Source organism: Camelus bactrianus, chromosome 1 (genome assembly GCF_048773025.1).
Source record: "Camelus bactrianus isolate YW-2024 breed Bactrian camel chromosome 1, ASM4877302v1, whole genome shotgun sequence".
In the NCBI taxonomy this organism is placed as follows: Eukaryota; Metazoa; Chordata; class Mammalia; order Artiodactyla; family Camelidae; genus Camelus; species Camelus bactrianus.
Window position 1 is genome coordinate 42,992,954 of NC_133539.1, and position 12,583 is coordinate 43,005,536.

The 12,583-nt window shown below is 34.7% G+C and overlaps 1 protein-coding gene across 11 annotated transcripts in view; it reads left to right on the forward strand.

The window, feature by feature from the left end:
* Window positions 1–12,583, forward strand: part of LOC105077956 (uncharacterized) — a 515,300-nt gene that overhangs the window by 297,623 nt on the left and 205,094 nt on the right. For 9 of the 11 annotated variants that reach the window (XM_074362661.1, XM_074362677.1, XM_074362686.1 and 6 more), the window contains one exon: window positions 10,539–10,677. The exons of the other annotated variants lie outside the window; for them this stretch is intronic. In XM_074362661.1, the coding sequence (XP_074218762.1) occupies window positions 10,539–10,677 (139 nt within the window). The remainder of the gene's footprint in view (window positions 1–10,538; window positions 10,678–12,583) is intronic. 11 annotated transcript variants of the gene reach the window in all.

The window sequence follows — 12,583 nt, forward strand, 5'->3', positions numbered from 1 at the left end:
GGATTCTAGAGTTATGTGCTGATTTATTTACTTACTTAAATACTGATTGATCTGGCATCCAGAGTTTTGCTCCTGAGGTCTAAGTTGAAACCCTTAATCTGCCATCTTCCTCAGAACAAATTTCCTCTATTGATGGTTGCCATATCCTTTTGCAAGCAGAACCCTGTGATATTTTTAACCCTGTTTCAGTTTCCTGTGTGAACTTGAACTTAAAGTTGTAAATTACTTGCCTCCTGAAGTGTTATATGCAAATAATAACTTAATCGCTTTCCAGCAGAAATTGAGGTTATGATTTATTTGTCAATTTATTTACAAAATATCCCTTTTTCCACCAAAGGAAAGAATATCTTCAAATATGGTTATGTTTGGACAAAGTACATAAAATACTATCAAGAGCTTTCCCTTAAACCCCTGTTTTGGAATCGGTGCCTTGTATGAAATTACAAGTAGCTGCATTTTATTGGCCAGTAGTTGACAAAATGGAGTGCTAGTTACAGTATGAAAATATATCCCAAGTTGTGTTGCAATGAAATGACACTTCTTGGGCAGCAAATGCAAATAAATTGGGGCATTAAGCACCCAAGTTCTAAAACAAAAATACTGAGAGTAAAATGGATTTTGTGTTTGCAGTTATAACATACGTACTTTCCCACAAATCTCTCACTTGAATAGGGCACAGCTGCTTCTGTATTAAGTCATTTTAGCAGTATGAAAGAGAAAAATTCAGTGAAAGATTATTTCACATTGAAAATGTTTTTCATTGTATACTTCTGAAAAGATTTACCACTGAAGAACTATGTTATGGTAAACCTGTAATATGAAGTGCCGGTGAGCTCTTTTCCTATCGCATTAAAGTAAGAAGCCATTGGATAAAGCAGTTACGGAGTGAAGGTTGGGCCCATTAACACCTTGACCTCACACTAGTAGTTTGACAGTCAGTACCCAGGACTTGGACTTCATGTACTGAAAGGAAAGTGTAAACAAAGCCTTAGAAACAGCGGGATTGTTGGAGGTCAATGGACGCGTTGCTGCTGCTGTAAAGCCTTCTCTGCCCTGTGCATCTATCAGACCTACACGATGCTCGTATGAGGAGAGTGAAAGTTCAAAAACTAAGATGTTAGAGTGCTCCAAGGCCGTCTAGGGAATGTGGAGATTCAGAGGGCCTTAGTGGGCTTAAAAGAAGCATCAGCCAATTTCTCCCAAGAGCCTGTCATCCTCAGAAAATGTACAGCTGAATTCTGATTTAGATAAAGTCATTAAATGGGGCTGACAAGTCTTTTGAGCCAAGAACATACTATCAAAGTGAGGCTTATCTGTAGATGAAGCAGGATGTTTCTTCACAGCATGAATTAGAGGGGTTTAAAAGGACTTGTATCCCCAAATGTCCTTTTCTTCTGCACACTTAGGCCCCCTACCCCGACACACACAGACAAGATTCACTGAACTTCTTGAAGTCCTCTGTACACATCCTAATTTTTTTGTGTGTTTTTATAATGTAACCATTTTTCCTCTCTGCAATGCAGTGTTGTTCCTCCCCAGTCTCACTCAATGTCCACTGTATTCTTATCCTTTAAATTTTTATTTCTAAATAATCTCAACAATATTCCCATAGATTATCATACTCTTTAATCTCTTACCTCCATCCTCAACTTTTCCATTTCTTCACAAACAATACTGGAGCGAGATTTTCATTGTCCCTCCTTCCCAATATTATGCTTATTTATTCATCTTTATGCTTATATTCAAAGGAAGATGTACCCCAAAGCAAATCCCTAGATGGGCACTGATTTTATCTTCAGCTGTTGAAGACAATGCTGTTCCATGAATTGTCCTGTTTCTTCAAACTCTCCTCTCTGATTGGCAGTTCTTTTTACCATATATAAATAAAGAAATCACTCCTATATTTAAACAAAACAGTACTCTTTTCTGTTTTCCAGTCATTTAGTTTTTATCCTGTGTTTCTCTAACTTCAAAAATGAGCGATTATAAAAAAAGTTCTACACCAATTTTATATTTCCTATACCCTGGTATTTGGTGTCTCCCCTATTTATCTACTGGTGCTCAATAAATTTAATAGTTTCATAAATTCATAAAAATGCATAAGGTCTCAAAGTTCTTGCATTTTAGATACATACCACAAAATATGTGCAAATACTATTTTGATTTACTTCTAAATATCCTAAAATATCAGTGTGTACATCTCTACCCTGATAACATTTTATTAAAATTCCTGTGTTACACATGAGAATTTTAGACTGCTAGAGTATAGGAACCATGTTTGATTTTATTTTTACCCTTCTCATTTGTACAGCAGGGTATTGATATTGGTAGGGATTTGTTTTTAGGACCCAGTTGTCACCAAGAGGTACAGAAAAGATAAAGAGAAAAGGAGAATTCATGCACGCACTTGGAATTGACAGAAAAATAACCAACCCAAATCCACACCGAATGTTGCTGCTGAAATATTTACATGTGAGAGGACACGCTAGAAGGAAGGACTTTTTAAAAAATACATTGTTCACATACCCTCATCACCATTGCCCTCATGAGCTCTTCAGAAGAGACGGTTTTCCTTGTGACCAGAGCCTTAAGATAAGTCTGTCCATACAGATATAACAGAAATCCAGGTGTGAGTAGGAAGCAGCAGAGAAGAGATGATTAGTGGGGGTGGCAATAGCTTTTCCTTTCTCAATGTTCATTTCTTTCTGATGACTGGCTAAATTTTTGACCCTGAATTCTAAGGTGCACCTACATCATCATAATATATTATTCTTTCTTTAAACTTTCAAGTTGGTTTCTGATACTTAAAACTAGAGTCAACTCACTTGAGTAATGAAGAGATATAGAACTTTTAAGTTGAATTAGGTCCCATTTCTTTATTTTTGCTAAAGAGATTACTACTCTTAGCACTACCTGGTGGATTGGCCTCAATATAAATGTCATTTTTAATTTAAATTTTTCTTTCTGAGAATCTGATACCTTCATTTTTTAAAAAAATTGAAATGTAGTTGATTTACAGTCCTACTGGTTTCATGTGTGTAGCATGGTGAATCAGTATTTTTTTGGATTATATTTCATTCTAGGTACTAGATAATGGGTATAACATTGCTTGTGCTATACAGTTTATCCTTGTCACTTATCTATTTTATATATAGTACTTTGTATCTGTTAATCCCATATCCCTATTTGTCTTTCCCCACCTCCATTTCCCCTTTGGTAACCACAAGTTTGTTTTCTGTATCTATGAGTCTGTTTCTGTTTTATATATACATTAACTGTATTACTTTTTAGATGTCATGTATAAATGATATTCATATAGTATTTGTCTTTCTCTGTGTGACTTAATTCACTTAAGATATTTTCTAGGTCTATCCATGTTACTACAAATGGCAATATGTCATTTTTTAGGGTTGAGTAATATTCCATTGTGTATGTATGTATTATATATATATGTATATATGTGTGTATGTATATACCACATCTTAAACCAATTGTCTGTTGATGGGTACTTGAGTTGTTTCCGTATCTTGGCTATTGTAAATAATGCTGCTGTGCACCTTGAAATGCACATATCTCTTCGAATTAGAGTTTTTTTTTTTTTCTGGTTATACACCCAGCAGTAAAATTGATTGGTCATATGGTAGTTATATTTTTAGTTTTTTAAGGAATCTCCACATTGTTTTCCATAGTGGATGCACCAATTTACGTTCCCACAAGCAGCATTCAAAGGTTCCCTTTTCTCCACATCCTCTCTAACAATTGTTCTTTGGAGACTTTTTGGTGATAGCCATTCTGACAGGTGTGAGATGATACCTCATTGTGGGTCTCCTTTTCAGTTCTCTAATAGGTAGCAATATGAGCATCTTTTCATGTTTCTGTTAGCCATATGTATATCTTCTTTGGAAAAATTTCTTTTCAAATTTTCTGCCCACTTTTTATTGGATTATTGTTTTTGTTTTTGTTTTTGTTTTTTGATACTGAGTTGTTTGAGCTCTTTGTATATTTTGAATATTAACCCCGCATTATTTACACATATTTTCTCCCATTCCGTAAGTTGTCTTTTCATTTTGTTGATGGTTTCCTTTTCTGTGCAAAAGTGTTTAAGTTTGTTTAGGTCCCACTTGTTAATTTCTGCTTTTATTTCTTTTGCTTTAGGAGACTGATAATAGAAACATTGCTTCAAGTTTTGTCAGAGTGTTCCGCCTCTGTTCTCTTTTAGGAGTTTTATGGTTTCAGGTCTTACATATAGGTTTTTAAACTATTTTGAGTTTATTTTTGTATATGGTATGAAGGATTGTTCTAATCTCATTGTTTTACATGTAGCTGTCCAGGTTTCACAGCACCAATTGTTGAAGAGACTGTCTTTTCTTCATTGTGTATTCTTGCCTTCTTTACCATAGATTGTTTGTGTGGGTTATTTCTGGGCTCTCTATTCTGTTTTAATGATCTATGTGTCTGTTTTTTGTGCCAGTACTGCACTGTTTTGATTATTGCAACTTTGTAGTATAGTCTGAAGTCTGGAAAGGTTATACCTCCAGCTCTGTTCTTTTTTTCTCAGGGGTGCTTTGGCAGTTTGGGGGTCTTTTGTGGTTCCATGTAACTAAAGGAAAGACAAAAAAATCACATCATCTCTATAGATGCAGACAAATCATTTTATGGAATTCAACATCTGTTCATGATAAAACTCTCGTAAAAGTGGTTATAGAGGAAATGTATATCACAATAATAAAGGCCATTTTTGACAAACCCACAGCCAACGTAATACCCAACACTAAAAAGCTAAAAGCCTTCCTGCTAAATTTAGGAACAAGACAAGAATGCCCACTCTCGCTGTTTCCATTTAACATAGTATTAGAAGTCCTAGCTCCACCAATCAGACAAGAAAATGAAAATAAATGGTACCCAAATTTGAAGGGAAGAAGTAAAACTGTCACTATTTGCAGATGACACATTGAGAACCCTGAAGTCTCCACCCAAAACTGTTAGAACTAATAAATGAATTCAGCAGGTTGCATGATATAAGATTAATATACATAAATCTGTTGCATTTCTTTACACTAATAATGGAATGTTAGAAAGTAAAAAATATCCTCATTTAAAAATCACATTTAAAAAAAATACCTAAGAATAAACTTAACCAAGAAGATGAAAGACCTATCTTCTATACAAAGCAAAGTTCTATAAAACACTGATGAAGGAAATTGAAGATAATTCAAAGGGAGAGAAAGATATCCCATGCTCTTGGATTAGAAGAATTAATATCAAAATGGCCATACTACCCTAAGCAATCTAAAAATTTGATGCAGTCCCTGTTAAAATACCCAGGACACTTTTCAACAAAACTAGAACAAATAATTCTAAAATTTATATGTAACTATGTTCATCTTCTAAGAACCAACAATTCAGGTTGGTTACATAAAATAGAAAAGAACAGTTGGCAATATGAAATGGAAAAGAGGTTTTTTTTAAATTTAGTTAATTTAAAAAACTTTTTTTAATAAAAAGGATTGATAGGAAAACTGAGAGAATTATAATTAAGTTTAAGAATTCATAGAGTATTTTACAAATTGTATATAGACCTTATAGCCACTGTTTTACTTTTAAAAAATCAATTTCAGCTAAAACATTAGTATTTGGTTGAATGCAAAAAAAAAAAATAGATGTTTACTATAACTCCAGATCTGTCTCCTCAGTCCTATAATCAATAATACATATTGATGCACACTGTACCTTTAGTAAGATTAAAAACCGTCATAGAATTTAAAGGCTGTCTGTAAAGGCATAATAATAAGGCTACTTTTGCTAACTGCTGAATTGCCTTTCTGACAGAAAACAGCAGCTAACATAAAGAAGTGCTATTCAGCAAATTACAAGCAAACAGGCCAAAAAAAACCCCAGCTCATTCAATTATAGAAAGAAGGTGAAATTTAGATAGAATAGAGGTAATGTTTGAGATGGGACATTTGGCTGCATACTTCCAGAAACACAGCAGAACTGAATAATGATAGTATTCTCATAGATACAATAAATTTTTTTCTTTTTTTAATATATTTTTATTGAAATATAGTCATTTGGCAATGTTGTGTCAACTTCTGGTGTACAGCACAATGCTCTAGTCATATCGGGACATACGTATATTCATTTTCATATTCTTTTTCACCATAAGTTACTACAAGATATTGAATATAGTTCCCTGTGCTATATAGTATAAACTTGTTATTTATCTATTTTATATATATTATTTTTAGTATCTGCAAATCTCGAACTCCCAATTTATCCCTTCCCACCCCCTTCCCACCCTGGTAACTGTAAATCTGATTTCTATGTCTGTGAGTCTGTTTCTGTTTTGTAAATAAGTTCATTTGTTGTCATCTTTTTTTTTTTAGATTCCACATATAAGTGATATCATATGGTATTTTTCTTTCTCTTTCTGGCTTACTTCACTTAGAATGACATTCTCCAGGTCCATCCATGTTGCTGCAAATGGCACTATTTTATTCTTGTTTATGGCTGAGTAGTACTCCATTGTATAAATATTCCACAACTTCTTTATCCAGTCATCTGTCGATGGACATTTGGATTGCTTCTGTGTCTTGGCTATTGCATATAGTGCTGCTGTGAACCCTGGGATGCACGTATTTTTTGAATTAAGATTCCCTCTGGATATATGCCCAGGAGTGGGATTTCTGGATCATATGGTAAGTCTCTTTTTAGTCTTTTGAGGAATCTCCATACTGTTTTCCATAATGGCAGCACCAAACTACATTCCCACCAACAGTGTAGTGTGGAGAATTCCTTTTTCTCCACACCCTCTCCAGCATTTATTGTTTGTGGACTTTCTAATGATGGCCATTCTGACTTGTGTGAGGTGATACCTCATTGTAGTTTTGATTTGTATTTCTCTGATAATTAGTGATACTGAGCATTTTCTCACGTTCCTATTGGCCATTTGTATGTCTTCATTGGAGAATTGCTTGCTTAGGTCTTCTGCCCATTTTTGGATTGGGTTATTTGTTTTTTCTTTTTTTTTTTTTTCCTTTTTTTAATTTGTCTTTTTCTTATTAAGTTGTATGAGCTGTTTATATATTATGGAAATCAAGCCTTTGTCAGTCTCATCTTTTGCAGATATTTTCTTCCATTCCATAGGTTGTCTTTTTGTTTTGCTTATGGTTTCCTTTGCTGTGAAAAAGCTTGTAAGTTTAGGTTCCATTTGTTTATTTTTGCTTTTGTTTCTATTGCTTGGGTGGATTGCCCCATGAGAACATTGCAAAATATATATTGAAAGTCCTTTTGACTCATGGGTGATAGATAATCTTGGTGGATATATGAATACAGAAGAGGGAATGTTCTTTAGTCAATATGATAGGGAAGATAGCCAGATGCCTTTTTCATTTTCTAAGAAGGTTAGGATATTATAAAAACGATTAAGCATAATAAACCTTTTGTTTTTGTTTTTTTGATTTGCTTTTATCTTTTTATTTTATCATTTCACTTTCCTTTTCAAAACTCATGTCTCACCTTCTATTCTTCATTATTTATTTCCTCTGGTTCTTGAGCCCCTTTCTTTGACAGAATTTATTTTTATTTTGTTATTGCAGCTATTTTTAGCCAGTGTTTAGGAAAATACCCTGTACTATTAATTTAATTAATGCTATAATGTAGAGTACCAGTAACAAGAGTTTCTACTTTATTTTTTCCTTCTGTCTTTAGTTACTAAATTTCTATCATGTTCCTCAAGCTGGAAGTTACTGAGAGACTCAGACTCCAGCCCTTTAAGGAGATCTCACAGACAGATATGAAAAAGAAAACTTTCCATGAACTGTTGGTTGTCATGAAATTTGTATTTACAACATAAATATACAAATATGAGCTTGATTAATTTCATAAGGGATGGGAGATCAGAATAGCTTTATTCTTAAAATAATATTTTGAGGAGAAATTGATTGCTTTGTGTAGGAGAAGGAGGAGTACATTCTAGGAAAAAAGAATATATGAATGTGCATAAAATTTTGGAGGTAACAAACACTCCAAGACAACTGTGCCTTCACTTGGGGAGGAAAATATTATACTTAGACGATCGTACTTCAGGGGTTCATTGAAGTCACTTTCTATTAACTTGATAATGTGTTTCACAGAGCAGAAGTTTTTGATGTTAATGGAGTTAAGCTTACAAGTTATTTCTTTCATGGATTGTGTCTTTGATGTTGCACCTAAAGAGGCAGCACCATGCTCAATGACCTCTAGGTTTTCTCCTATGAGATTCATAGTTTTGCATTTTACATTTAGGTCTATTATCCATTTCAAGGTAATTTTTGTGACATGTATAAGACCTGTGTCTGGAGTCAATTGTTTCATGTGTATGTCCAGTTGCTCCAGTACCATTTGTTTAAGAGACTCTCTTTGCTTCATTATATTGGTTTTGCTCCTTCATCAAATATCAGTTGACTGTATTTATGGAGGTCTATTTCTCGGCTCTGTATTCTGCTTCATTCATATATTTGTCTATCTTTTCACCAATACCACACTGTCTTGATTACCATGGTTTCATAATAAGTCTTGAAGTTGGCTAGCATCAGTCCTCCCAATTTTTCTCCTTCAAAATTGTGTTGCCTCTTTTGCGTTTGTTGCCACACTATAAAAACTTTAGGATGAGTGTACTGATATCCATGAAATATCTTGCTGGTATTTAGAGTAGGATTACATTGAATGGATAGATCAAGTTGGGAATAACTTATAAATAGACAATATTTAGTCCTCCTACCCATGAACATAGAATATGTTCCACATCATATGTCACCATAATGCAAATTAAAAGCAAACAGATACTACTACATGCTTAGTAGAACAGCCAGAATTTGAAAGACTGAATACACCAAATGCCAGTGAGGAAGTGGAGCAACAGAAACAGTCATACATTGACAGTGGGAATACAAAATGACTGAGTCACTTTGAAAGACAGTTTGGTGGTTTCTTACAAAACTAAGAATTATGCTCTTACCATCTTATCCTCCAGTCATGCTCTTTGGTATTTACACAAAAGGGTTAAAACTTACGTCTACATAAAAATATGCACACATATGTTTATAGAAGTTTTATTCATAATTGCCAAAAATTGGAATCAATCAAGATGTCCTTCAGTAGGTGAATGAGTAAATAAATAGTGATGCATCCAGACAATGGAATATTAGTCAGCACTAAAAACACTTGAGCTGTCAAGCCATAAAAAGACATGGAGGAACCTTAAATGTATATTACTAAGTGAAAACGCCAATCTGAAAAGGCTACATGTTGTATGATTCCAATTATATGACATTCTGGAAACGGCAAAATAGCAGAGACATAAGATCAGTAGTTGCCAGTGGTAAAGGTGGGAGGAGGGACAGATAGGCAGAGCGAGGATTTTTTAAGGCAGTAAAAATAATCTGCATGCTGTTATAGTGATAGATATTTGTCTTTATACCTTACCCCAAACCCATAGAATGTACGTGAACTCTAAGGTTAACTATGGAGTTTGGGTGATTATGATATATTAATGTAAATTTATCCTTGGTAAAAAACATGCTTTTCTGGTGACCTATGTATATAACAGGGAAGGTTGTGTATGTGTGGGACAAGGGGAAATGGGAAATCTCTGTACCTTACCTGAATTAGTTATCCCCTCTTAAAAGAGAGAATGACCAAAAGGGGATACTGAGAGACTGAATACAGAAGCAAGCAATAGCCAGACCAAATAGGCAAATAGTACTGTCAGTCATTTTTGCAGCAACCAGCCTGGGAAGCCAAGACACAACTGCAGAACGGCTAGTACTTGGTCAACAACTGCTCCCACTTCCAAATCAGGATCCATCTGAAGAAGTCAGATATGTTACCCAAAGTTACCACATAAGATGACCCACTTTAAGTTAGTTCACCTCCAGTTTCCCCACCAACAACCTCTGTTCAGAACATCCCTGAAATCTTTCTTTTTTGACCCCAAAGCTCCCTGAATCCTTTGCTCACCCTTGAACCTCTGCCAAATGCAAATCATGTTAGGCTGCCTCCTTTGCTCTAGCAAACTTTGAATTAAAAAAAACTCTGTTTTTTCTTGTTTGGAGTTGTTGTTTATTTCTACATGATTGAAAAAGAATCTCAGAAACATATACATTTATAGATTAAGAATATTGAAATAAATGGGGACATGAAGCCAAATAGTTTTTTTCAGGATGACAGAGGGAAGTTGTGGGAGAGAAGGGGATGTCATTGAACTTACACAGGATAGGACATAATTTGCATGCCTATAAATAAGAATTATTTTGCATTTCTGTGACCTGACATTGACAGAGTTGTAAAATAGCTTCCGCAGGATCGTGATCAGACAATTCTGAAGAGTGTCCTCCAAGATCTCCACAGAGCAGTTTCCCAGTGTAGCACAGCACATTCCATGTACCCTTTAGCTAAACCTGAGATCTGAGCAGGAAAAACTAAATATGGAACAGGAGTTAGAAAGAGATTCTTTACCACATTGTTCTTGTTGACTCCCTAACTTTTATTTTTTACAGATCTCAAGCTATCAAGCTACCTATGCATCCAGCAGGTACAAAGATAGCCTTTCCCTCGTGGCTTCCTTGTGAGTTCCCTATCAGCACCAGTGACTTAGCTTCTCAGCCTAAGCTGAAATCCTTCATATATTTTTATGAGGTAGGACAGATTTTACTAATTTTATTTTTTCCTGTAGATAACAAAACTAAGACCAAAAGAGTTAGTGTGAATATCTTCTGATATATGGGGTATAGTGCCTGGCTAGACCCCACATCAGAGAGCTCTAAGTTATACTCACTGTACTTTCAAATACATGATTGCATTTATGCCCATGGTCCCTTCTCAAGGCCAGTGTCTTATTAAACACATCCTTACGGCACAATTTGTGTGTATTTGATGCAACCCCCCCTCAATTAAAAAAACAAACTAATGAAAAACTAGCACAAATTGTGAAGAAATGTGTCAAATATTAGTTATGTACGTACTTCCTGTTTGGCCATGGATGTTGCAATTACAACTGAGTATCTGGATAGCTTTTCTTCATGGTAAATCCCCCTCCTGTTCTGCCTTAGTTTATAATTTTTTGATATCTACTCATTAGTTTGTCACTGTCTGTTCGTACAATCACCTGATATTTCATTACAACAGATTACATATTTTTTTCTCCAATTCTCCCTCAATGATGCACAGACAAATTAAGGGAGAGATATTTTTTTTTTTCAGAATCTGACCAGTACCATCCACTGATGCAAAATATATTTTCTTTTCCTCTTTGATTTATCATCTAGTTTAGCTCTCACCCAAGGCATTGAAGAAATTATCTCCATCTAGTTGCATTAGGTGATTAGCACCTAGATTCCTACCAAGCTTGCAGGCTGCTGAGCAGCTTTAATTCTTGACCACTGCCTCTCTCGTGGATTTCTGCTTTTGTGAAGATAAGAGATTTTCTTAGTAAGACTATAGCCATTATGGCTTGCTCCTCCCACTCCAAATGTCAGGTTGTAGTTAGTGAAGTTATTGGATCATTTTTATTTTCTAATACACAGGCTTGTAAGGTCATTAACAGTTTTGTGTAGAATTTTACTGCAGGCTGATCCTCATTAAGGATCATTTTGCAGGAATCATTGCTTGACATAATTTAAGTGAGCATATGCAGAACTGAGATTAATTTTTCAATGAAGGGCTATATGTTTTAACCTGCATCACAAACTTAGAATGCACACATTCATAAATTTATTAAATATTATTATGCCTACACCTACTATGTGTAATTTTCTCTCTTGGGTGCTGTGAAGGGTATGAAAGTCTATAAAACATTTTATAATGAGCTTATGGTAAAATAATGCAGATGTATTAAAAAATTACTGTAGCATAAGGCAGCATATTTTATACTATAAGATTGCTGTTACTGCTAAGTACTGCGGGGTTCTGGGAACAGAGAGATCATCTCTTCATAGAGCACATGATTTGTGTTGGGTTTCTGAGGATGGGTGGCATTTTGAGAGGGACAATATTTTAAGTGAAAACACTGTTGTTAATTAGAGCTGGTAAGCCGAAGAAATGTCCAGAGAAACAGAAAACATTCATTTTGTTGTAGGATAGGTTATATCTAGGAGGGTGATGGGATATTGTGTTTCTAAAACAGAAAAGGAGATTGGGCGGAACATCAACAAGGAATTTCTATTTTTTAAACATAGGCAATTGGGTGTCACTAAAATGTTTTACACAAAGAATTTTCATAATGTGTTGCTATTTCAGAAGGGTTTACCTGCTGGCTATGGGCAAGCTGGATTATAAGGGGTTGGCAAGAGAATAGAGTGAGTTCAAGTTGGGAGAAGGTGCAGTAGTTTAAGAATATTACATTTCTTATTTTTGTCTCTCATTATCTATCTACTAATATCATACATTTTGATGTATCATCATTTTGAATCTGCTTATTGGAAAACCAATCAACAGGTTAATGTAAATCAGAAATTTAAAAAATAAGCAGAGTGTACTTTGAAAACTAAGAGTTCTTAGGGTTGACTGACTGTAAAATACAGTAAAAACTAGAAGTTTGATTTGG